Source organism: Pan troglodytes, chromosome 6 (assembly GCF_028858775.2).
Source record: "Pan troglodytes isolate AG18354 chromosome 6, NHGRI_mPanTro3-v2.0_pri, whole genome shotgun sequence".
Taxonomy (NCBI): Eukaryota; Metazoa; Chordata; class Mammalia; order Primates; family Hominidae; genus Pan; species Pan troglodytes.
Window position 1 is genome coordinate 54,040,820 of NC_072404.2, and position 25,335 is coordinate 54,066,154.

Below are 25,335 nucleotides of genomic sequence, written 5' to 3' on the forward strand. Positions count from 1 at the left end.
CTTCTTTCACTTAGCACAATGTTTTTAAGGTTCATTTATGTTGTAGCATCTAAAATCCTTCATTTTAAAACTGATGATCAACTAATATTCCCTTGTAGAGATACAGGAGATTTTCTTTATCTTTTCCTCTGTTGAAGTACATTTGAGTTGTTTCCACTTTTAGCCTATTATGAATAATGCTGGAATATTCATGTGCAAGTTTTAAAATAAATGTATGTTTTTGTTTCTCTTGAGTATATGCTAGGTCATATGATAGCTCTACGTCTAACATTTTGAGAAATTGTCAGATTGTTTTTCAGCGTGGCTCTACCATTTTGCTCCCCATCATCAGTGGTAGAAAGATTCAATTACTCCACATTCTCACCAATACTTATATTTCTGTTCTTTAGATTGTAGCCATCTAGGTGGATATAAGGAGTTATCCCATTGTGATTTTGATTCACATTTCCCTAGCGGTTTATGATGTTGACAATCTTTTTATGTAGTTTTTGGCCATTTGTATATCTTCCTTGGAGAAATGTCTATTCAAATCTTTTGCCCATTTTAAATTGGATTATTTGTCTTTTTATTATAAAGTTGTAAGAATTCTTCATATATTTTACAGACAAGTCCCTTATTAGATATATGATTTCCACATCTTTCCCCCCCCATTTTCTGGGTTATCTTTCCACTTTGTGATTGTGTTTTTGAAGTAAAAGTTTTTAAGTTTCATGAAGTCCAACTTATCTATTTTTTTCTTTTGTTGTTTGTGCTTTTGGTGTCATATCTAAAATGCTCAGCCTAACCTTCAATCATAAGCATTTCCTGCTATGTTTTCTTCTGAGTTTTACAGTTTAGCTTTTACATTTTAGTCTATTATCCATTTTGAGTGGACATTTGTGTATGGTGTGAGGAAGGGATACAACTTCATTCTTTTGCATGTGGATATGCAGTTGTCCTAAAGGTTTACCTTCTATCTATAGATTAGTTTGGAGAGAATTAACATTTTAAAAACATTGAATCATCCAATCCATGAGCATGATATAGCTCTCCATTTATTTTAAGCTTTCTTGAATTTCTCTCAGGAATGTTTTTGTAGCTCTCAGTTCTATGTATATTTCATTAAATGTATTCCTAAGTAGTTAATATTTTTTGGTATTGTTTTAAACATTTTGATTTCTCAAAGAACTAAGAATAGAACTACCACTCTTTACAGCAATTTCATTACTGGATGTCTATACAAAGGAATATAAATCATTGTATTAAAAAGATACCTGCTCTTGTGTATTTACTGTGGCACAATTCACAAGTGCAAAGTTATGGAGTTGACCTAGTACTGTCCTCAGATCCTTCCTCTCTGGCTCAGATGAATGGGAGCAGTAATGTGAGTCAGCCATAACAGCCTTCTTAGGAGAATTACTTCTGCCTTTGGATTTGTTTAGAGATAATTCTCATTTGATAACAATTTGCCCTGTTTGTCTAAGCAAAAATTAACAAAAATTGTAATAGAAAGAATAATCATATTGCTTCACATTCCTTGCTTATTCTTGTAGTCCTTATGCTGAAAACGCACATATCTCAGTGTTAGTCTCACCACTGCCGCTTCTCTTCCTGCTTATTTACACAGTGCTGGGTGCTGGATGATCCTCACACCACCCTATTAGGTGGGTAATATTTTGATCTTATTTTAAAGATAATCTCCCAAGTGTGACACTGCTTTAAAAACATTTTGACTCCAAGGGAGCTCTCATTGGGTCTAAGTTTTCTCATCTTCAAACTGAGGAAGGGACCTGAATAATGATTTCCAAGGCCCCATGTACTTCTGACAACCTCAAGTGGGTCCTTCACAGAATTGCAAGGATGTCTCTAGGTGCAGCATTGGTTCCTGGCCCTTTGAAGGGGTGATTCTCAGTGTCAGTCTGAGGGCTGGGAAAGTTCCGTCATCTCTGCCCAGTGGCCTTCTCTTGATCTCCCCACTGTAATCTCTTTTATCCCCTTCCCTTTGCAAGTCTTTTCCTAGCCTGGCAGGTCAAGCATTACCTGATAAAAGTCTCAATAAAGACCTGTACTCAGAAAGGAGGAAACTGCTCTCCACCCAAATCCTATTACAGCTCTGGGATTTCCCTGCTGCTCTGGAATTCACCCTGTCTCTCTCTCACACACACAAATTAACATTTAATCAGGGTTTTCTATGTATTTTTCTGCTATAAACGTTTCTCATGTTAATGATAGTTCCTAATTTGGTCTTAAGGACAAATTGAGGTACTTTTGAGATAATAACTAGAAAAAGAACGTAAAACCTGCTCATTATTACAGGGGAAACTCATCTTGAATTGCATCAGTTTCTATAATCTGATAATTCTATGGTTTCCCAGGCGAATCTCATGTGTGGGTGAGGCAGGAGAGTTTGAATCATGGTTCATAGCTTTCAGAGGTCATTTTTAGCCTTTAATATGAGGCCTCAGCAGAGAAGTAATTTCTTGTTATACTTTTGAAATTCTGATCCACTCAAGTTGAAGGCCACACTTAAAAGGTAAGATTTCTGGCTGGTCATGGTGGTTCATGCCTGTAATCCCATACTTTGGAAGGCCAAAGTGGGAGGATCACTTGAGGCCAGGAGTTCAAGATCAGCCTGGGCGATATAGCAAGATCCTCTCTCTACATTTTTTTTTTAAAGCAAAGCAAAACAAAACAAAAACAGGTAAGATTTCTGTTGAGTGTACGTAGCAACCACCTGTAGTAGAAGGTCCTCTAAGCAAGTGCTCAGTTCTCTGGGCTCCAGACCTAGCTTTGCTGCAAACATTCTGCTTGCTTTTAGCAAATTCACTTTGATTGTCTGGGCCACATTTCCTCATCTCTAAATAGCTGACTTGAAAGGCATTGAATTTATTTTATTCATCAGTAAATGTTGAACCTGCTCTGACTTCATTATAGGTTGTAAGAATTAAGTGATAATATTTGTGGAAGAGATTTACTGTAACTCTTTGTGATGTAAGCTTTGTTATTTTTTCATGGTAGATATGCATGTTGACAACTGTTAATTCATTTTCACTATGTTCTCTAATTTGTAAAATAAAGGCATGGAATTAAAAAACTAAAACATTCTCCGTAATTATCTCTGTCTCCTCCTCATGCACAGATCATATCATGTCCGTACTGTTCACTGATGTATTTATTCCAGGCACTGTGTGCAGGGCATGCTGTATAATATGTGTTAAATAAATTTAAAAAATGGCTTATAAACATAAAATGGCTAAGCTTTCAGATAATACAGAGAATGAAAACAATTTTCTAATTTTAAATTTGTGAAGATTTTTTAAATAATGATTTCTCTTTTGGATGAGGGTCAGGTGAAATGGGCTCTCAGGGTAGATGATGAGAGTGTAAGTTGGTACAAGTTTAATTGAAAGCAATTTGGTATCAAGAATCTTAAAAAATGCCAAGGAAACTTATTCTTGTTAAAGAGTTTCACTTGCAGTATTTATTCTGTTTAAAGTTTGTCTAGGTTCCAAACTGCAGCTGACCCCAAGAAAGTCAACAACCTGGCCTTTTTAAAAGAGATACAAGACCTGGCAGAGGAAATTCATGGAATGATGGACAAGGCAAAAAACTTAAAAAGACTTTGGGTAGAACGATCCAACACTCCAGGCAAGTAAACCTCTCATAACTGTGACACTACCTACCTGGACATAGCTTAAGGAGAGCTGTGGAGGCTATGAGAACCCAGAATGCTAAATGCTCAACTCCTGCCTGTGCTAAACTTTCATAGTGAGTCTTTGATGGATGAGGCCAGCACCTGCAGACGGTTGTGGAGGGTGGAGCTGGATTCTCTCTCTTCAACCCCCTGGGAAGGCACCTTGTGCAGTGCACACACTGCATAACCTTCAGAGGGCTGCAGCCCATCCTGACTTTGTCTCCACAGTTACCTTCTCACCACTCTGCCTACTCCTTTACACTCTTCGGCTGTTGTCTTCCTTTCTTGCTTTCTCTTATTCTGTTTTTAAAATCTGTCCCCACCTTCCCCAAACACACACACACACACACACACACACACACACACACACACACACACACATTCCCAATTCATTTCCTCCTTCTTGTATATTTGGATTGGTCTTTTCCATGTTAGTAACCCTTTAAGACTGGCCTTGGATGATTTATTTACTTTGATTACAAACCTTTTGGATTATTGGGGTGGATTATTCCCTAAACAAAAGTAATTTCTGTTTATTATAAAGAACATCCACATTATAAATGGCTTCATCTTATTTATAAATCTATAGTAGGGAAAGTTAGGATGGATAAAGATCTTAGAGAGTTTTGCTTACAAATGGATAAGTTTACACCTCAGAAATAGGCAGCCAGTTGCCTCTCTTCACATCCCTGAGTCATTGCCTATTGTGATATTTGTTAATAAATGGGGGCATTCAGTTAAATTTGAAATTTAAATAACAAAAATTTGTTAATATATGTATGTCCCAAGTGTTACATACTTGGGTAAGAAATAATTTATTTCTAATCTGAAATTGAAATTTAACTGGATGTGTTCTATTTTAAATTTGCTAAATCTGATAATCCTAAGTATATAGCTCCAACTATAATTCCTATGTAATTTTTTCTTTCTTCATGGAGTGTATACAAAACCACGAAATAAAGAGTTTGGCAGAAACATGAAGAATGGGCTTCCCAAGGCAGATGGCATTATGTGGTATTTTTAAGAGACAAAATAGCACCTTTGTCCAGGATGGGGCAGGGCTGGCCATGGCCTGCCTGAAAGCTGATTTCACAATGGACCCAAAATGTATCAAAATAGACCAGAATGGTTCCAAACACCAAATGATGGAGTTCTTATATTACACTCTATTTTGGGATCATTCTACTTTTATAAAATTTGATTTTCAAATGAGGTTTTTAACATGCTATTTAAAGAAGAATTAAATTTTTTTGAGATGAAGTTCCCACTTTATTTCTAGTTTTCTATTATTTGAGCCATTTTCTGTGATATATGTAACTTAAAATAATCTGAAAAATTATAATTTCACTTTTTTCTCTTCAAGTTTTTCCTTCATTTTTTTCTTTTTAAAAAAATTTTCATTTATTCCCTCTCTCCTATCCTGAATTTTTGCAATGCCCAGTGAAATTAGATACTAATGAAATAATACAATACCCTTTGGCAAATTGTTGAAATTTGGTTTACCAGTTAAATTTTTTCCATGAATATACTTAGATTTGGAAATCTATGGTGATAGCTTTCTTCAGATAAATCTTATGAAGATAGATTTATTCTTCAGTTTTGGTGTATTTGATTTTTGGGCCAGGGCTCTTGGATACTCCATTTGACTTTAGAATTAAAAGTAGGCATTTAGCATGTGCTTTTTCATTGATGATTGAACTAATATCTCTTAAACCTTCTTTATTATAGATTCTTCTTATGGTTCCAGTTTTTTTACAGTAAGTATCTTAACAATAGTTTGAAAATTAGTCTTCAGAGACAGAATGGTTAAGTTTACAACACTGTTTTTAAGTTTACATTTTCAAAGATTATTTCTAATGACTTGTATAACAATTGTATAGAAGCTGGATTTGAGAGAGCCAAGGTCTTTGTAGATATGGGCTAAAAGACAAGTTTGAATTTTCTGAAGCAAGGCTCTGGGTCTGTGAAAAGCAGAGGTGAAACCTGAGGCCAGCAGGTGGTGGGCGATCCACAGAGTTGCTTTGTAAGATGGGTACAGAGTTTATCTGATCCCAGGGATGGTCTGAGATTTGTGCTTGGCACATAAGCGGTGACTCCCTCGAGGCACGAAGCCCTCAGTTAAGGAAATAGTTATCAACAGCGGGGATTTTGACCTCCAAAGGATATTTGTCAATGTCTGGACATATTTTTGGTTGTCATAACTGTGGACCAGTGGGGAGGGTAATATTAACCTCTAGTGGGTTGAGGCCAGAGATGTCGCTAAGAATCTTACAAAGCACAAGACAGCTTCTACAACAAAGAATCATCTGACCCAGAACATCAGTAGTCCGGTTGATAAGCCTCAAGTTAAGGTGCAACCCTGACAATATTAAAAATTCTTCCTTGCTCATATTGCAGCACCAGACACTGACTGACTCTACAGGACTTTGTAGTAACATTGTATTAACAGAAGCATATGTGTCTGTATCTGTTTAATTCTAAGAAAGATTTAGACAGCTCAAAAAAATATGCCATAAAACCATTAGGAGAAAAGTAAAAGAATAGGGGCCAGCTAATGGATTGGAATGAAGCAAGAATGTCAGTGCATCCATTAAATAATGACACTAGCAAAGAGTATTGAACAAACACTCATCTTAACTTGGAGATTTCTGATGCACCAGGTCAAAAGGAAAATATGGGACACACACTCAAAATCTTACAAATAATGAAAGAACTTAAAAATAGAATAAACCATCACTTTAATGATTAAATTAGCATTTAAAAAAGAAATTATAATACCTGATGCTTGTGATGTTGTAGCTTACTGATATAATCTCATATGGTTGTGACAATAAAAAAAGATATAATAATTTTTGGAAAAGCAACTTGATTTTCTTGCTCCGTAATTGTTCTGAAAATTAATGTTATGTATAATACAAGGGAAATAAAAAGCTGTATGCATAAAATGTTCATTGATAATGATGGATAATTCAAATTTCCCAAAGTAAGATAAGTTGACCTTGATGGCCTTCTTTGTACAGTCACTTAATAGTAAGTATGGTATGTGGAAAATGAGTATGTTATTAGATCAAGTGTAAAAAGCAGAGGACAGTATCATATCCATCATATGTTTGCGATGTAAAAACATTTCGGTGCAAAGAATTGAAGGAAAAAAGATTTGTTACAATGAAAGAGTTCTATGTTGCTTTTTTATTATAGAATTCTGATAAAGATGTTATACCGTTTGATTTTCACTGAGAGTGAAATGGCTATCTGAATAATCTGAGCAGAGGAATGGTGGGACTTGAGTTATGTTTTCGGAGGATTTCTTTGGACATTGTGTCAAGCAGAGACCGACGGTAGCCAGAGCGGAAGTGGGAGCCCACGTAGGGAATCAGCTCATCCTTCTATGCAACATTAAATGGAGGTATTTTAGAACAGATGCACAGTTAGTGAGGGAGGTAGTGAGATGTGAGGGTGGTTTTGATATATTTTGGAGGTAAAATCAGTAGGCTCTGTTGATGAATGTGAGGTAGGTTATGAGAGAAAGAGAAGAATCAAAGATGACTCTATGTGGTTTGACCTCAGTAATTGGAAAAATGGAGTGGCCATTTACTGAGGTGGGGAAAGACTGAAACAGGTTTTTCTGAGGGGAGAGGAGGAGAGGGTATAAAGGGAAATCAGAAATTGATTTGGGGGATGTCAGTGAGATATCCAAGTGGCATTGCCAAGGAGGTTGTGGGAGTTTCCAGTTTGGAGCTGAGATAAACTCTCTTGGCTGGATATATCAATTTAGAAAGTGTTGGTGCATAAATGAGACTTCAAACTCATCAAGGGAGAGTGTGTAGACAGAGCAGAGAAAGAGGGCTGAGCACCAAGCACTTGCATTTGAAAAAGAGTATCAGGCAAGGAGGAGGAAGGTGAGAATGTGGGGTGTTGTGGAAGCCCAGGAAGGCAATTTTCTAGGAGATGGGGATGATCCATTGTCTCAAGTGTGGCTGATTGATCATTTAAGAAGAGAATGGAGAAGTGCCACTGGGATTAGCAGCATGGAGTTCATTGGTGATGTTGACAAGAAAGGCTCTGATGGAATGATGAGGGTAAAAGCCTGACTGGAGTGGGTTTAAAAGAGAGTGGGGGCACTCTGGGCTCGGTGGCTCATGCCTGTAATCCTAGCACTTTGGGAGGCTGAGGCGGTCCAATCACCTAAAGTCAGGAGTTCAAGACCAGCCTGGCCAACGTGGTGAAACCACTTCTCTACTAAAAATACAAGAATGATCCAGGCGCGTAATGGCAGGTGCCTGTAATCCCAGCTACTCGAGAGGCTGAGGCAGGAGAATTGCTTGAACCTGGGAGGCGGAGGTTGCAGTGACCTGAGATTGTGCCACTGCACTCCAGCCTGGGTGACAGAGCAAGACTCGGTCTCAAAAAAAAAAAAAAAAAAAAGAGAGAGAGAGAGAGAATGGGGGCAAGTAAGTGGAGACAGAGAGTGTATATGACTCAAGATGGTAGGCTGTGAAGCAGTGAAGTATGGGGTGGAAGCTGCTGGGCATTGCAGAGGCCTTTGCTGTCTGTTCCCACCCTTCTGGCTCTCTAATTTCTCCCCAGCTAAGATGGACAGTTCCCCGAGAGCTCAGACTCCTGGTCAGGGCCCCATGTCAAACACATGCTGAGAGTATTTTGCTTTCTGTTCTTCCCTGAAGTCAGTTCAGCTTGAGAGGGCAGGGGAGCTAACAACCCCATTGCAACCCACAGCTGGGGTGACCACCAGACTCACATTGCCTGGGACTGAGAGTCCCTTGTTCCAGAAAACATCTCAGTCCTGGGCAACTGGGGAAGGTTGGTCCAACTTCCCCCAGCAATGGTTCAACTCTGGGCAGTACCTTTGTTCCTGAGAGGCTTTGAGGATTCAAGCCAGCGTGGTCTGTGCAGGTCCTTGATGGCTGCATTGACTTTTCCCTCTTTCCTGTCTCATTCTTTCCACCTCCTCAGCTCCTTCTTCCTGGGACCATCTCCCAAATAAGCCACCTATATACAAGTCCTTGTTGCAGGGGAACCTAAACGGAGACAGGAGATATGGATTTATTTTCCTTCTTTATTATTATTATTATTTTTTTAGAGACAAAAAATGCTCTGTCATTGAGCTTCAGACTCATGGGCTCAAGCCATCCTCTGGCCTCAGCCTCCCTAAATACTGGGATTATAGGCGTTAATCACCATGCATGTGTGCCTGCCTGCCTGCCTGCCTGCCTTCCTTCCTTCCTTCCTTCCTTCCTTCCTTCCTTCCTTCCTTCCTTCCTTCTTTGCTTCCTTCTTTACTTCCTTCCTTCCCTCCCTCCCTCCCTGCCTTCCATCTTTCCTCTCTCCTTTCTTCCCTCCCTCTCTCCCTGTTCAGCACAGATGGAACCATCCATTTTTTTCCCTAAATTTTTTCAATCGATGGTTTATTGAATCCAAGGATGCCTAACACACAGATACGAAAGGCTGACTGTACTTCACTGTGTACTTCTGAAAAACAAGGTCATTCTTGAACATAACCACAGTACAATTATTAGAATCAGAAAATTAACACTAATACAATAGAATTATTTAACCTATAGACTTTTTCCAGATTTGCCAATTGTTCTAATAATGTCCTTAACAGCAAAAGAAAATCTTGGATCATGTATTGCATTCAGTTGTCCTGTCTTTAGTTTCCTTTGTTCTGGAACGGTCTTTGTTTTTATTTCATCATGATTTTTGAATAGATCACTTATTTTGTAGACTACCTATCTCAATTTTGGGGTTGTCTGATATCTGTTCGTGATTGTATTTGGGTTTTGTACTTATGGCAGGAACAGCTTGTGTTTTTTAAGATGGCAGATAATAACATGCTGATAGGAATGAACCAATAGAGGGGAAAAGGGAGGAGAATTGCTGGATGATGCTCTTGAGGGGTGGGAGAGCAGGAGGGCTGAGCTCAGCCTGAGGACTGAAGCACTGAATTTGGCTGGGGATAGATTTTTTTTTCTTTTGCCAGTGGAATATATGATAGATTGTGAGAAGAGAAGAGAGTTGAGTGGGTACTCAAGGGAAAGATCATCCAGGGATGGACCAGGGGCACGAGGGCAATGGGGACAAGAAAGAGGTGTTGGCAGAATGGAATGTGGGGCCTGGTAGGGCCAAAGAGTCATTAGAGTTGGGGAACTGTAGAAAAGGAGTGGGGTTGGTCATCGAAGAGTGAGGTGCATAAAGTTGTAGCTATTGATAATGAAAACAAAATGAAGATTTTGACCAGAGAAATGGGTGATTCAAGCAGGTGGAAGAAAATATCATTGGATGGAAGGGAGATAAAGTAACAGAGGGGATTTGAGGATCATTAGATATGGAAATTACTGAGAATGGTGGCTGAAGTCATGCCGAAAAGCATGGTAGTGTGCTAGAAGCCAGAATCCTCCAGAAATGGAAACAGCTCATTCTGGGAGCTTCCCAGGACCCTGCTGAGTTCCGAGACCCTCTTTTCATTACACTGAGAGTGGTGTGAGGAAGAGGGAGTGTGTCTCGTTTGGAGTAGCTGGACCTCTGGAGAATGCTTCTTTTTCTGTTGGTTTGTTTTAACTCTATCTCATCTGAAAGATAAATGCTGTGACTTTTATGAGTGGTCTAAAATGCAGGACTCACTTTTATTGAAGAAATGGGAACTAGGCAGCAAGAAGAGAACCAGCAACTGCGGAGCTTGGATCACAGAGTGTGGGGTAGTTGTTACTGGGATGTCATGGAGCATTGGGGTGTTTTTCCACCTAGGGAGAGCATGCGGGCTCAGTGAGGCACTGGAGACCCACGTTCCTTCTATTTTTGCACTTAGCCATTCTTGGCATATAATAAGAAAGCCTCGGGTATCTAGAGAAATCCAAAGGCTCTATACTATGGGCCAGCTGCATTTGCCTTCTGATCAAGCCATCAGTGCTCAGTGAAATATTGGGTTTTCTTGTTCATATTTGAATTACTCTCTTTTCTTTATCATTTACATGTAAAGAATAGATCATTACATTCTTATCCAGGATCTGTGTCACAGACTTTGTTGCTTCAAAAACTGTAGAAGTTGGTACAGCTTGTCACAAAAATCGGCCTTCTTTTTCTTCTTACCCCATCCATATTTTTTCTCTCCTTGTCCATATTTTTAAGCCATTAAAAAAATCCTCCAACTGCACAGAATAGTTTTAACATTGTGTTCAACAGATTGGCAAATCTGTTCAATGTAGTGATATATTAAGTGTGAGTTTTTACTAGGAGAATGTCTACAATTTTGCACCTTTGTAGCATCTGTCTGTCTCATTTACTTTATTAATAAAACTCCAGAGGGAAACTTTTGGTATATTTTTTTTCCCATCAGATGGATCTCAATAAGACCGAGGAGGTAATATTGAAACTGGAAAGCCTCCATCAGCAGCCTCATATCTGGGATTTTCTACTTTTACTGCCGAGACTACACACAAGCCGTGATCATGTGGAAGATGGCATGGATGTTGCAGTGAACCTTCTCCAGACCATTTTGAAGTGAGTGAAAAAGAAAAACATAACTAAGTATCAATATGTTGTTTTTTTAACTTATTTTTAAAATGGGAAATAAAAATTACTAATTGTTGGATTTAAAAAAACCTCACAATAATGTTACCTTGAAACAAGAGGAGCTTCTGCACCTCCATGAACGGCCCTCATCTGTCTGTGTACATATTTTATATACAGGCAGTGATGTTGTTCAGAGCGTGCGTGTGCTCCCTGATTTAAAAAAGTCAGCGCCATATTTTAATATTTCATATGTTGTTATAGTTTATAAATGGCCAGTTTTAATGGCTGCAGCATATATCATTCTGGTAAAGTACTATATACCGTAATTTACTTAATAAATTTGGCATTGGATTTTTGGTTGTTTCTGAGTTTTTCACTATTAGAGATAGGCTTGAATATAATAATTTCAACTAATTTCTTAAGAAATTATGCCATAGTTGCCCAATATAGCATTCAGAACTGATAAGCTCAGTTGCTTCAGTTGTGTAATTCAGTTAGCTGGACATTGGTCTCCTATGCTGGATTTGACCCCCCATGTTACCTGGGGTGACCTTTGGGAGCATCCCTTCCCGTGGTGGGCTTCTTATGCCTTAATCAGCATGGCCCTCTTTTATAACCAATTGAATTATTTTGTGTAAACTCATTGTATGAATAATGGGTTTTATTATTTTTCATTAGCAAAGGTTTATATTCTTCTCTGTTTTTTAACTGTTACTTATTCTATCTGCCATTGGTGAGAGCCACATTACCCTTAAGCTACAACAAAAAGGGCCCTGTCCTGGGGCCTGTGCTTTGGGGAGGTCCCCGCTCTGGCTTTCCCTGGACTGTGCCTCTGCTCATGGCTTAGAATGCCCATGGGGTGAAGGGGATGTGTCCACGGAGCCCACACACCCTGATTCCCTCTCACCCTGGAGTTCCCTAATTTAATGACCAGAGCATGGTCAAGCCTCTTTTCTGGCCCCTCCTTCTGAGGGCAAGTCTTACCACTGGACTGTGGCTCCTGCAGCCCAAGGGTATTCTAGGGATGGCTGCAGCCATTGGCAGGAGTGTGGGGTGGGAGGCACGGGTGCTGTTGGGCTTTGTAGGCTGGAGGACCTACCTATGTGCACTGAGGCCCCTTGAGGTACAGACCAAGCTGAGGGTGGGGAGCACATAGGGGAGGAGTGGGCTGAAGGTCGGGGCCAGGGACAGGTGCTCCCCAAACTCCCACATTCTGGTGCGTAACTCTGAGGATCAGAAAATTCTAAATTTGAATGTAGCTTTCCAAGTTGTTATGAAGATCTATTTGTCAATGTAGGAAAATGGAACATATTTTGATAGTTAGTGAGCTTGATTTATAACTTAAATATTTGAACATATTTGAAATGCCTCCCTTTGTATTCTTGCCCGAAGCTCTGACTGTGTTAGCAGTGAACAACGAAAATAATCTGGCTATTCTGAGAGACGCAAAATTTCAAATGAGAAGATATTGATGACAGTTGTTGAACCGTATCAGCTTCAGTATAAATTGTATTTCCATATTTGGCTTCAGTGGCATGATATCAAGAAAATCTGCATTCATAGAAGTATTTGCAAGTGGTACCAGGTTTCAGTGATATATCTTATAATCCTGGGATACGCCTCAATACACAAAGTTGTCATAAAAGATTTTTCTTGATGAAAATCTACAAGGAAATAATCTGTTTGGAAGCACAGCTTATGATTGTGTTGGTCTCATGTTGCTAAAATGCAGATATATTCCAACTTCTGTTGAGTGGATTTTCTAATCTACAAATTTAAGCATATTTGTTTATAAAATAAAATATTAATATTTTAAAAATAAAATTAATATGTATATGTAGAGTCTCCCTCCCCAAAGCTCCTTGTTCTTTGAAACAGTTTAACAGCCACTGATTAACCCTTGACCTATTCAGATCCATAGGTTAAGACCGGGTGGAGGATTGAGGTACATGGTATTGCCCCCCAAATATTAGACTGATTATCTGAACTTGAAGCAGCCAGGCTGACTGTTCATTTGCTTTTCTAACATAGCAGCCCTTTGCACCCTGGCTGGCCTCATCAGCTGCCCTATGGCAGGAAGAATCAAGGCTGCGTATAAAATAACACCTATGGCAGAGCCAATGCAAACTTGAGTTCTGTGTCAAAGGCAGAGTGGAAGATGGCCTAAGTTCTCAAGTGTTTCAAGAGAAGACCTTACCTCTTACATTTAGTTACTAGTTCAGGGAGTTAGGGTCACATTAAAGCCACAAAGAATGCTGACATGTAAATGGTCCAGCCACATCTTGCAACAGCACTAGGGGCCCAGTCCACGGGATGTATGTAAACCTAGAATTGATGCTACTTGTTTTGCTAACTATCCACTCATATTGCTTTTTGTTTTGTTTTGGTTCTAGTTCCTTAATATCCCTAGAAGATTTAGATTGGCTTCCACTCAACCAAACTTTTTCCCAGGTTTCTGAACTTGTACTGAATGTGACCATTTCGACACTGACATTTCTGCAGCAACATGGAGTAGCAGTCACCGGTATGGGTGCCTTGTAGCTATTGCTATATTTCAAAACATTTAACTACTTAAATTCATTGACAGTTGACATAGAGCTAAAATGATGTTCAAAATGATTTAATTAAAATTTCAAATTCAAAAAAGTATCAATTGTTTCTGTTAATACAAGACAAAAATAGAATACAAATTTGGAACTCGAAACTGAATTTGACTTTCTACCACTGTTGAAATTCTGCAGTCATTGCTAATATAAATGATATTTTTAAGTTAAAAATAACTGATTTTAAAATTCTTTGACTTTATTTCATCTAATATTAGACCTATCACTAGCTCTGTGATTTTAATCTTTCCTCTCTCTAAGCTCCTATTAGGAGGAAATATTTTAAAAATGGCAAAGCTAGTAAGAGGAGGCAGGTTGATGTGGACTTACAGAATCCCTAACTAAATAAGCAGCCCTACCACAGGGGAGGGAATGGAATTATATAGCTCTTTTCTTGATCCAGGATATTATTATTTCCTGAATTGCCAATTGAGTCTGAGCATTTTACTTTTAATTCCCTTCTTTTCTCTATTTTTCTATCTTTGGCTATTTCTCTAACGGAAATACAGTGAGAGAACAACAACGTTGGAATTCATCCTCCCATTTATCTGTTCATCTGTCCATCCATCCACCCACACATCCATTCATCCATCCATCCATCTGCCTACCCATTCACCCACTAAACAACTCATCAACCTCTTTATACATCTATCCATCTATTTGTCCATTAATCCATCCATCTATCCATCTATTTGTCCATTAATCCATCCATCCATCCATCCATCCATCCATCCATCCATCCATCCATGCACTCACTCATCCATTCATCTATCCATCCATCTACCTCCCCATTCATCTACTCACCAACCCACCAACCCATTCATCTGTTCATTTATTTATTCATTCTCTCGTTGAATAAACAATGAGCACTTCCTATGAGCCAAACACTTCCCCAGACAGTGGGAATAAAAAGCTGAATAAGACATAGTTCTTCAATGAGAATGCATGGACACAGGGAGGGGAACAACACACACCAGGTCCAGTCGTCGGGTCGGGGGAGAGGGGAGGGAGAGCATTAGGACAAATAGCTAATGCATGCGGGTCTTAAAACCTAGATGATGGGTTGATAGGTGCAGCAAATCACCATGGAACATGTGTACCTATGTAATAAACCTGCACATTCTGCACTTGTATCCCTGAACTTAAAGTTAAAAAAAAAAAAAAGGCATAGTTCTTACTTTCAAGGAAGTCATGTTTAGTAAAGGAGAGAGATATGTCAATAATAAAAAACAAACAAACAAAAAACAAAGACCACAGAGTAAGGATCTGACATCCGCTTCAGGAAAAACTTCAAGGAGGAGTTTTGAAGGGTGAGTCGGAGTTTATCAAAGAGATGAGGGAGCATTTCCAGGAAGAGAGAAGACTGTGTGAGATACTTGGGCTTGCTGAGAGCTGTGAATGTTTGACATTCAGTGTGTCTGAGGTACAGTGGGCAGTAGCAGGGGGTGGCATAGAAAGGAGCCCCGGCTAAAACACGAGTGGCCATGGGAGCAGTAGAATTAGATCTGCATTATAGAAAGACACTCCTGGGCAGGTGTGAGGAGTGGATTGGAGGCAGGTAGTTCTGGGGTTCAGGATCCTGGGAGCAAGTCTTCCATCAGCCACTTTCTCCTGAGGTCTCAGTCTCCTGAACTATTATTATTATTATTATTAGAGATGGAGTCTCGCTCTTTTGCCCAGGCTGGAGTGCAGCAGTGAGATCTCGGCTCATTGCAACCTCTGCCTCCTGGGTTCAAGCAATTCTCCTGCCTCAGCCAACCAAGTAGCTGGGACTACAGGCGTGCATCACCACACCTGGCTAATTTTTGTATTTTTAGTAGAGACATGGTTTCACCATGTTGGCCAGGCTGGTCTCAAACTCCTGACATCAGGTGATCTGCCCTCCTCGGCCTCCCAAAGTGCTGGGATTACAGGCGTGAGCCACTGCGCCCAACCCTGAACTATTGTGCAATGAGATTGTTATACACAGAGATTTCTACAATCCCATTCAGAATTTTGCTGCTTCATGGAGCAAACTAACATGAAACCCTCTATGGCCCCAAATTCCACCTTTCCACCTGTTGCTTCTTTCTTCTTGTTGCTTGTGACTCAGCACAGTGAGACCCACATGGAAATTTTTTTTTTTTTTTTTTTTTTTTTTAGCTTTCTGTAAGAGAAAAGCTAGCTCATTAATGTTTAACTCCATTTTCAGGTTAGGTTAGTTCCACTGGGAACTATTTCTTATGCTGAGAACAAAACCCAGAGGTGGGGTGCGAGATGAATAAAACACCTCATCGAAATCTTCCCAGTGACCTTAATTTAACAAACTCATTTAGAAGCTCAAGTTTTTGTACATCATCCAAATTACAACAACAAATTTGCCTTACAATTGAAAATGTAATTACCGTTAAGAATGTAATTAAAATAAACAATTTTCTATTAACTCTCCAGCGAGTCAAAGCTAAGGAACACTATTACAAAACATACTTTGAGAGGTAACTAAAAATTGTCTTCATGTCTCTTGTCTCCAAGAAAAATTCTTTTGCCTGATGAGCCAATTCCAATGTGAAGAGGAAGGGATGAGTGGCCTCATGTGGCTTTAGGCTACTGGTCCAATTATGTTATGCACTGAAACTGTTAATCTACACATTCTGAATTCTCTGTTGTTTAGCAACAAATTTCTGAATCCAAGTTGTCTTTCACTTTTTGAGAAAGATTTTATACTTTTATAAGTATGCTACACTGATGTCACTATTTTTTCTCTCCTTTCTGGAACTCTGTGAGTAATTCTAATACCTTCTGAGACCAGTAGAGATTAATAGTTACAGCTCAGCTTTGGAAGCCAGATCATTTGGGTTTGAATCAGAGGCTTAATCTAACAAGAGGGACTCTAAGAAAAAGGGGATAATTACAGCACCTACCTCATAGTGTTGTTGGAGGACTAAGTGAGACCTCCCATGGTATATTCTTAGTCTAGGTCCTAGTACCTCTTCAACATACAATAAATGCTGGTTTTAATCTCACACACCAATCTTTTTTCCTCCCATGATGTCATGTAAAGGCAATCAGACTGGAAACAAAAAATCTTGTATTTCTGGGATTTTCCCCATCTTTAATACCTTCCTGAAGTCCCCATTGACTTGGTCTGTCTTTGTGAATGTCATGGATTGTGCTTTTTTTTGTAGACCTCACTGCAATTATAAGGATCCTATGAGATAATGCATGTGAAAATGGCTTATCAGTGGCTGGCAGATGAAGGGGCTCAGTCAATGGGTGTTGAATCATCATGATCTGAAACAATCTAACAATCTAATTTCTAAATGAAGGTTCAAGGTTCAAACATACCTAGAAATTTATATGTTTTTATGTTTGCAGTTGCTGAGGCATACTCCCCAGAGATTTTGTCATACCTTGGGGGTCTTCGATTTATATTTTGAATGTGTCACTTCTAGATAGTGCCATGGGTTTTTTGGGTAGCTCATGAATTTTATATGTTGATAACTTGAGTTAGGGGAACTTTTTCTTATGACTTCAAATAATTATTGAGAATACAGTTTTAAAGACTCCATAGTATTTTATGCTATGGATATACTATAATTTATCCTTTCCCTGGATACTAGACACTTAACTGGTTTTCAATATTTTATCAGTATAGAACCAATAAAATATTGTCGTACCTTAATTTTTGCTCAGATATCTGATTAAGCTTCTTGAGAAAGACTTTTAGAAGTGGAATTATTGGGTTCAATGACTTGGATTTTATAAAGCTCTTGAAATGTGTTTTAAAATTATCTTCTGGAAATGTTGCAACCATTTGTGTCAGGGAGCATGGGACACTTCACCATTCTCTCTATAGCAGCAAGTGTTTATTCTGTTTGCTTTTTCTATTTGATGCCCCAATGGTGTTTGGTCTTCATTTGCTCTTCCTTTAGAGGTGAAAAAAGGTATTTTCTTTCTGGATTACATTAGACATATCAAAATATTCAAACAACTGCTGGTGTAAATCTTTTGTTGTTCCAACAGAGCCAGTTTACCACCTGTCCATGCAGAATATAGTGTGGGATCCACAGAAAGTCCAGTATGATCTCAAATCCCAGTTTGGCTTTGATGATCTTCACACGGAACAGATCCTGAACTCTTCAGCTGAACTAAAGGAGGTACACATGCTTGACTGCTTCTCACACCGCTGGGTCTTTCCTGGAGACTGGATCTAGAGCATGCTGCTGGGGCAGGGTGAGCGGGTGCCACGGGAGAGGCAGCCAGACAGGAGAGTTCGGCCAAAACCCGAGCTCCTTACACAGAAGAGACCCCTACTGTCTCCAGCTTTTCTAGAAGTGTCTCTTTCTTCTTACCATGTAGTTTTATCCCAGAATGGAAAGGCAGCTTAGAAATAATATGACACTTGATTGCTCTGGGAACTAGCAGTGGGAGAGGCCAGGTCAAGTGAGGGTGTGAGATTCTGAAGATAGCGCTAGTGGGGTCCAGGTAGGAAGATGGTGCACCAGCTGTAGTGAGTGGGGATACAAGTGGGTGAATTTACAGGTAAAGAGATAGTTTTCATTAGAAGAGTAGGAGCTGTACGTTACGGATGCCAGCTGGGTTCACCAAAGTTGAGCCTCTTCCCTAACTAGGTGAAATAAGGGAGTTGGACTGGATGATCCCCAAGACCCAGTTCACTGTTGGTATTGCTGAGGTTCTGGGACATATCTTTTAGTTACAGAGTCCCTTCTGTCACTCCAGCCCATTTGTAGGCACTTCTGCTTTGCATGGTGCAGGTCCAAGAACTATGCGGGATCTGGAGCTTTGGTCCATAGACTCCACCTCCAGGGTTAGAGCATTTCTGGTGCAGCTCCTAGGTCAGTGTTGAGTTAGGAATGTTTGGAGAGGACCCACTCTCTTCCGTTAGGATCTCAGTCCATGCTGTTTATGTAGATTTTGCTCACTTTTTTGTGAGTTCCCCACAAAAAGTGGAACTTTTTGGTCTTCTCAGATAGCACTTTTCACATTTCAATGCAGCTAGTTTGTGTTCAGACTGTTGCTTTCAGTATTTAGACTCTGGATCTGTGCTCTCAGTCTCGGGGGTTAGATGGTTGGGTTGCAGTCAGCAGACCCTCATGCTGGCTTGGTGTTTGAAAACCCAGTTCTACCAGGTAGGTTTAGGCTTCACCAAAGTATACTAAATTTTGTGCTTCTTGTATCCCTGGCACAATTTTATTAATCATCTCACAATTTTATGAATTATCTACCTACCACAGGACTTGAAATTGTGACCCTTGGGTTTTCTCATGGATGCTGATGTAGATGGAATATGAAACCCCAGTTGGCTGACTTTTATTCTAGTTTTCTCCATCTTTATAACCCCGTTTTCTCATTATATTATAGTTTGAGTGAACTATGTAAAACTTTTTCCTTAGAATGTTCAAAATATTGAGATTAGAATTAAAAGGAAAGAGATCAGAAAATACCACTGTGTATATCAACAAAGCTCCATGGAAATTGTACATCGTGTGTGAGCTTTCTATTGCTGCTGTAGCAAGTTACTCCCAACATAGTGCCTTAAGGCAACTGACATTTTCTTTTATCATAGTGTTCTGGAGGTCAGATGCCTGAAATGGTCTCACTGGGCTAGAATCAAGGTGTCTGCAGGGCTGCAGTCCTTCTTGAGGTCAAGGGGACATACTGTTGTGGGGGAGGAAAAATTCTTTTTTTCTCTATTATTCCATCTTCAATGGCTGGGCCTCATGAATTAACCTGATAAAAGACAGATAAACAAGAGGAAAACCAGTTATTGTGTAGGTATGTATGGGAGTTCACAAAGAGAAATGTGTAGATCTTCCCTGATGACCATTCTGTTTTTCACTTTCAGTATAGTATTCAATAAATTACATGAGATTATAAATACTTTATTATAAAATAAGCTTTGTGTTAGATTATTTTTCCAATTGTAGGCTAATGTATGTGTTCTGAGCACAGTTCAGGTAGGCTAGGTTAAGTTTGGTTATGTTTTGAGGTTGAGTGTACTAAATGTGTTCTTGGCTTATGATATTTTCAAGTCATGATGGGTTGATGAGGATGTAACCTCATTGTAGATCAAGGATCACCTGTATTTTAAGGAAGCAGCCAGATTATTAAGGCTTATATGCCATCCAAGGCTGTCTATACAAAGGAAAGGGGGTTTGGGGTTTCTGAGTAGCAAGGCAAGTTATGGGAAGGTGAGGGGAGGAAATATATGGTGAATGAGTTATCCTGTTTTGCAGAGAAATCTCCCAGGTGATCAGAGTTATTTGGAGAAGCAGCTCTCTTTTTGGTAGGAGACATCTTTACAGATGAAAATTATCTTAATAATGTAAATTTTCCTTATAAATCTAAATTTCCTTTACCAAAAGGAAATTTATACTCTATTTTTAAACAGTTAGGGAACGGTAAGAAGTTTTTCCTGCCTCTGCTGGTTTTCAGTTTGTCTTTAGCTCAAAATAATCCATATGCCAAAGAAACATACTTTGGGGTGGCGTATTCTGTTTTCTTGCTTTTTCCAGCTTCCAGTGGCCATCCACATTCCTTGGGTCTGAGCCTCTTTCTCAATCATCAAAGCCAGCAATGGCAGGTCTAGTCCTTCTCATATCCCATCACTTGGGCACTGACATTTTTGCCTCCTTTCTCCAATAAAAACCCTTGTGGTTACACTGGGCTCACCAGGTTACCCAGGATAATCGCCCATCTCAAAGCCAGGTGATAAGTAGCCTTAATTTCATCTGCAGCCTTAAATCTCACTTGCCATACAACATAACATATTCATGGGCTCTTGGGATTGGGACATGGACATCTTGGGGGACCATTGCCTGCTTCCCACCCTTCGTAAGTGTAATTGCCTGGTGAGCTCTTCCTGCCCACTGCACAGACAAAACCAATTCACTGAGACTGCAGTATTGCAGTTGAGAAAGGGTTTAATTAATGCAGAGCTAGCCAAGGGAAAAAACTGCAGTTATTACTCAAATCAGCCTCCTTGAGAACTCAGAGGCTAGGGGTTTTTTTTGTTTTTTGGATAATTTGGTGGGCAGGGGACTAGGAAATGAGTTTCGCCGATTGGTTGGGGATGAAATCACAAGGATGTGGAAAAATGCAAAAGTCTGAAAAACGTCTCAAGAGACCAATCTTGGGTTTGACAATAGTGATGTTATCTATAGGAGCAATTGAGGAAGTCACATATCTTGTGATCTTTGGCCCCATGACTCCTGAGCAGCAAGGGATTATAGAAGGCAAGCTAGGGACCAGTGGCTGATTATCGTTTAGCTACACCTACATTTTAGCAGCATTCAAGCCACTCTCATAATCTTAATCTTGTGGCCTTTTATTAGTCTTACAAAGGCAGGTTCTGTACCTGAGAAATGAGGGGATTCATCTTAGGGAGGGACTACTATCAACCTTGCTAAAAAGTTAAACTACAAACTAAATTCCTCCCATGGTTAGCTTGGTATATGCCCAGGAGTGAGCAAGGACAGCCAGCCTCTGAGGCTAGAAGCAAGGTGGAGTCAGCCATGCTAGACTTCTCTCACTCTTCGTAATCTGCAAAGGTGGTTTCACAGGGCCCTTTCCATCTGCATCAGCCTGTGAGCCTAGGCCCTCCCTGGGGTCTGTCTGACTCCTGACCCTGTCACTCTCTGGGCCTGCTGGGGGCCTCAGCACATGCTGCCCCTGCAAGAGAATAGTCCTCCTCTTTCCCTGCCTCTGCCTCCTGAATTGGAAAATGATTTATCTAACCTCACATCCTCTGTGGATCTCCTGTGACCTCACTTCAGCATCTGCCTCTACTTCTTCAACCTTCTATAATAGGGCATGTCCCAGGGAGCCTGATGGCTGCATATCTGCCTCTCATAGGCTGTGAGCATCTGAGTGGGGACTTGGCCTTATCTATCTAACATGATACCTGGTATTGTTGATTATTTTTAATTAAGGGAAAAAAATAGAACAAAACATCAGGGACCCTGTGCTTTGACAGTCACAGGTTAATATTTTAAATCCTGATCCAAAAGGAACCTAAAAGTGAACACATGGGACTAAAATTAAGCTTTCTGACTGTTGTCATTGTTTAGTCAATTCAGGCTGTTATAACAAAAGACCACAGACTTGTAAACAACAGAAATTTATCTTGGTGTGTCCTCACGTGGTAGAAGGGGTAAGGGAACTCCCTGGGTCTCTTTTATCAGGGTGCTAATCCCATTCACAAGTGTTCACCCTCATGATCTGACCAGCTCCCCAGGGCCCCACCTCCTTATACCATCACCTTGGGGGCTAGGATTTCAAAATATGAATTTTGGCGGGGAGGCCACAAGCATTTAGAGCATGGCAGTCACCAACAGAATCTCTTAAAGATGGCATTATAATTGTTGTAAAATGATGTAATAGGGGAATGTGTTTCATTATATCATAAACATAAGTATTTACAAAGCAGTGTTACAGGAACTCTGTTGAAGTTCTTTTTTTTTTTTTTTTCTTTAAGACAGAGTCTCACTCTGTTGCCCAGGCTGGAGTGCAGTGGCGCGATCTCAGCTCACTGCAAGCTCCGCCTCCTGGGTTCACGCCATTCTCCTGCCTCAGCCTCCTGAGTAGCTGGGACTACAGGCGCCCACCACCACGCCTGGCTAATTTTTTGTATTTTTAGTAGAGACGGGGTTTCACCATGTTAGCCAGGATGGTCTCTATCTCCTGACCTCGTGATCCACCCGCCTCGGCCTCCCAAAGTGCTGGGATTACAGGCGTGAGCCACCGTGCCCGGCCACTGTGTTGAAGTTCATGTATAAAATAAAGGAGATTTGGTTCAAAAACATTAAACAGTTTCTGACCCAGGACTTCAATTTGAATCTTTCCAATTTTATCCACTTTTGATAGTCAGAAAAGAAAATGTTCTTGGCAAAACAACTTTGTTAGTCCGAAGTATGAATTAAACTGGGCTGACCCATGTTCACTTTTGGCCTAAGAATGAAAAGAAACAAGATTTGATGTCATCTCCATGTCCTTGGCCTGGAGAAACAGCTGTTCCTATTGTTTGTGGATGAAACTGAAAAACATAACTTTTTTTTTTTTTAAACTACCAAGTCTTCCCTCAAGGTAAATCACATAGATATCATCACTTACTTCTTCAATCAAGCAAATGTAAGAACTTTTACTATGGCAAGATCGTGGTGTTATTTTTAGAAGAGGAAGGTTCTAGGAAAGGAGCTTTATGTCTAAATATTTTTTCATATTGTTGTCAGATTCCCACAGACAGCTCCTTGGAGAAGATGGTGTGTTCAGTCTTGTCCAGCACATCAGAGGAGGAAGCTGAGAAATGGGGCCACGTTGGAGGCTGCCACCCCAAGTGGTCAGAAGCCAAAAACTATCTTGTCCATGCAGTCAGCTGGCTGCGAGTCTACCAACAGGTGCTGTCCCCTCTCTCTATGTTCTGTTCAAAGGTGTGCCAGTTTGAGTGTCCAAATCCGTTCTCCTCCCCAGCCCTGCCATGTTTACTGTTGGATTTTATGTCCCTCCAAGGAAAGGGCCTTAGGAGCCCCACATCCTGGCCATTGAGTGCACCTTGTCCCATGTGCATCAACTGGCTCCAGCTCCATAGGCCTAGGCCCTCAACACTCATCACCAAACAGTCTATCCTAGGCTTGCACACACACCTTGGCAACTCAGAAGTTCCTAGACCCATGCTCTGTTATTGGTGCATGAGATTGCCCTGGAGTACTATGACCAGCTCTTTGGACATTTGCATGCTAGCATTGGGCATCCCTCTAGCACTTTAAGCTCTGAACTGGCCTTGTCTCTTCACTCTGGTTTTGACCAGAAGCTCTGTGCGCAAACAGTGACTGTGATTTCAGTGACCATAATTTAACAACACGAAGGGAGGCTCTAGTCTGTCTTTATAGGGATGTTGGTGTGGGGCAGAGGGCCTGAGTGATTAGATTGCTCCTGGCCTCAGAAGCTCATGGAGCCCTGGCTGTTTCACAGCTTTGCGCTTCTTGGGGAGGTTTTGGAGACTGTGAGGCAGAGCTCCCCTGGCAGTCACTTCCCATTTGTTTTATCAGGCTTTGCCGTCTCTGTCTCATGTTTTTCCTTAAAGAACACACCTCTTTAACTTTGTTCTCCGCTAATATGTGTCATGTATAAAGGCCAAAATCTCAAATGGTAGATAAAACATCCTTAAAAATATATAGGTGTTGTCGTCTGCTTCGTGGCACTAAAGTCATCCGACACTAAAATAATCAAGGGACAGTGCTGAAATGACCAGCATCCAATGGTCTGGTGGACACACTTGCTTTGTGCATTATCTGGGTAACATAACTCATGGTTAATTAAGGCATAGTTAGCACACATACATACGCATCGTGCACCTCTCCATGCTATCAGGCTTGGGCAGGAATGATCTATTTTTGTGTAATGTTGATGGTAAACCACAGTGCTAATTGACTTCAGTATCATCCTCACCATGTCCATGTCATAAAATGACACTTAGTAACCATGTATTAACTTTGGTATATATTTAAAAATATGGAAATATATTTATGCTATCCTAAATGTGTTCGTTTAGGTTTTAAATTGTATTTCATTTGTTTAGAGGTGTATGTTATTCCCTTCTCTCTTTTTCTCTTTTGGGGGAGAAAAGAGAAATAAGGCAGAGATTATAAAGTTGTGTGCATCCATTGTTGCAACATGAAATCTTTAATTTCTGAGTAGAAATTAAATCATACTGCAATTGCTAACAGACATTTTAATTTACCAAAAAATAAAGATTGGCTGTCTGTCATCTAGAGTGGTATGTTAATATTTCTTAACTAAATACTGTTCTTTCCAATTTGCTATTATTAATGCTAGTATTTTGGTTTCCGAATTTGTAGGTGTTTGTTCAGTGGCAACAGGGTAGCCTGCTTCAGAAGACACTCACAGGCATGGGCCATAGTCTAGAGGCTCTCAGGAATCAGTTTGAAGAAGAGAGCAAGCCCTGGAAGGTGGTGGAAGCTCTGCACACTGCACTGCTCCTGCTGAATGACAGCTTGTCAGCAGATGGCTCAAAAGATAATCATACATTTCCAAAGATGTAAGTCGCATTTCCCTGTTTGATTATTGATTAGGTAGATGACACAGAATGTTAAAGAGTGCATGATGATACTGTTAGAAACACATTCTGTAAAACTACAGCTAAATAATGAATTTCTTGTTAGCAAATGGGAAATCAGAGGCTTTCATTGTGGACCATCACCAGGGTAGAAGTCTTGGCAGCACTCTGGATGCCTATTCAGAGGCTGCAATCGACCGAATACGGGAGCAATATTTGAGAAGGTGTCAGTTTCCTAGATTTTAGATTTTATGTCTTTGGCATTTGTTTAAAAATGAATAAATACATTTTGGAGGCATTTTTATGTACAGAACTACCTTACATGAGTAGCTCTTTTCCTAGAATCTTCCTCTTCAAAAAATATGTTTTTATATTTACTTAAAGATTTTGTATAGTTGAAGTGTTTACATAAGGTCCAGAAATATTTTAGAAGTAGGAAATGGTGGAACTTGTTTCTT

The 25,335-nt window shown here is 40.0% G+C and overlaps 1 protein-coding gene across 4 annotated transcripts in view; it reads left to right on the top strand.

Moving 5' to 3' along the window:
* Window positions 1-25,335, top strand: part of ABCA13 (ATP binding cassette subfamily A member 13) — a 477,235-nt gene that overhangs the window by 45,775 nt on the left and 406,125 nt on the right. For all 4 annotated transcript variants that reach the window (XM_009442731.5, XM_016957445.4, XM_009442734.5 and 1 more), the window contains exons 4-10: window positions 3,476-3,627; window positions 5,402-5,430; window positions 11,025-11,188; window positions 13,594-13,724; window positions 17,806-17,939; window positions 23,034-23,198; window positions 24,660-24,859. In XM_009442731.5, coding sequence (XP_009441006.5) covers window positions 3,476-3,627; window positions 5,402-5,430; window positions 11,025-11,188; window positions 13,594-13,724; window positions 17,806-17,939; window positions 23,034-23,198; window positions 24,660-24,859 — 975 coding nt within the window. The remainder of the gene's footprint in view (window positions 1-3,475; window positions 3,628-5,401; window positions 5,431-11,024; window positions 11,189-13,593; window positions 13,725-17,805; window positions 17,940-23,033; window positions 23,199-24,659; window positions 24,860-25,335) is intronic.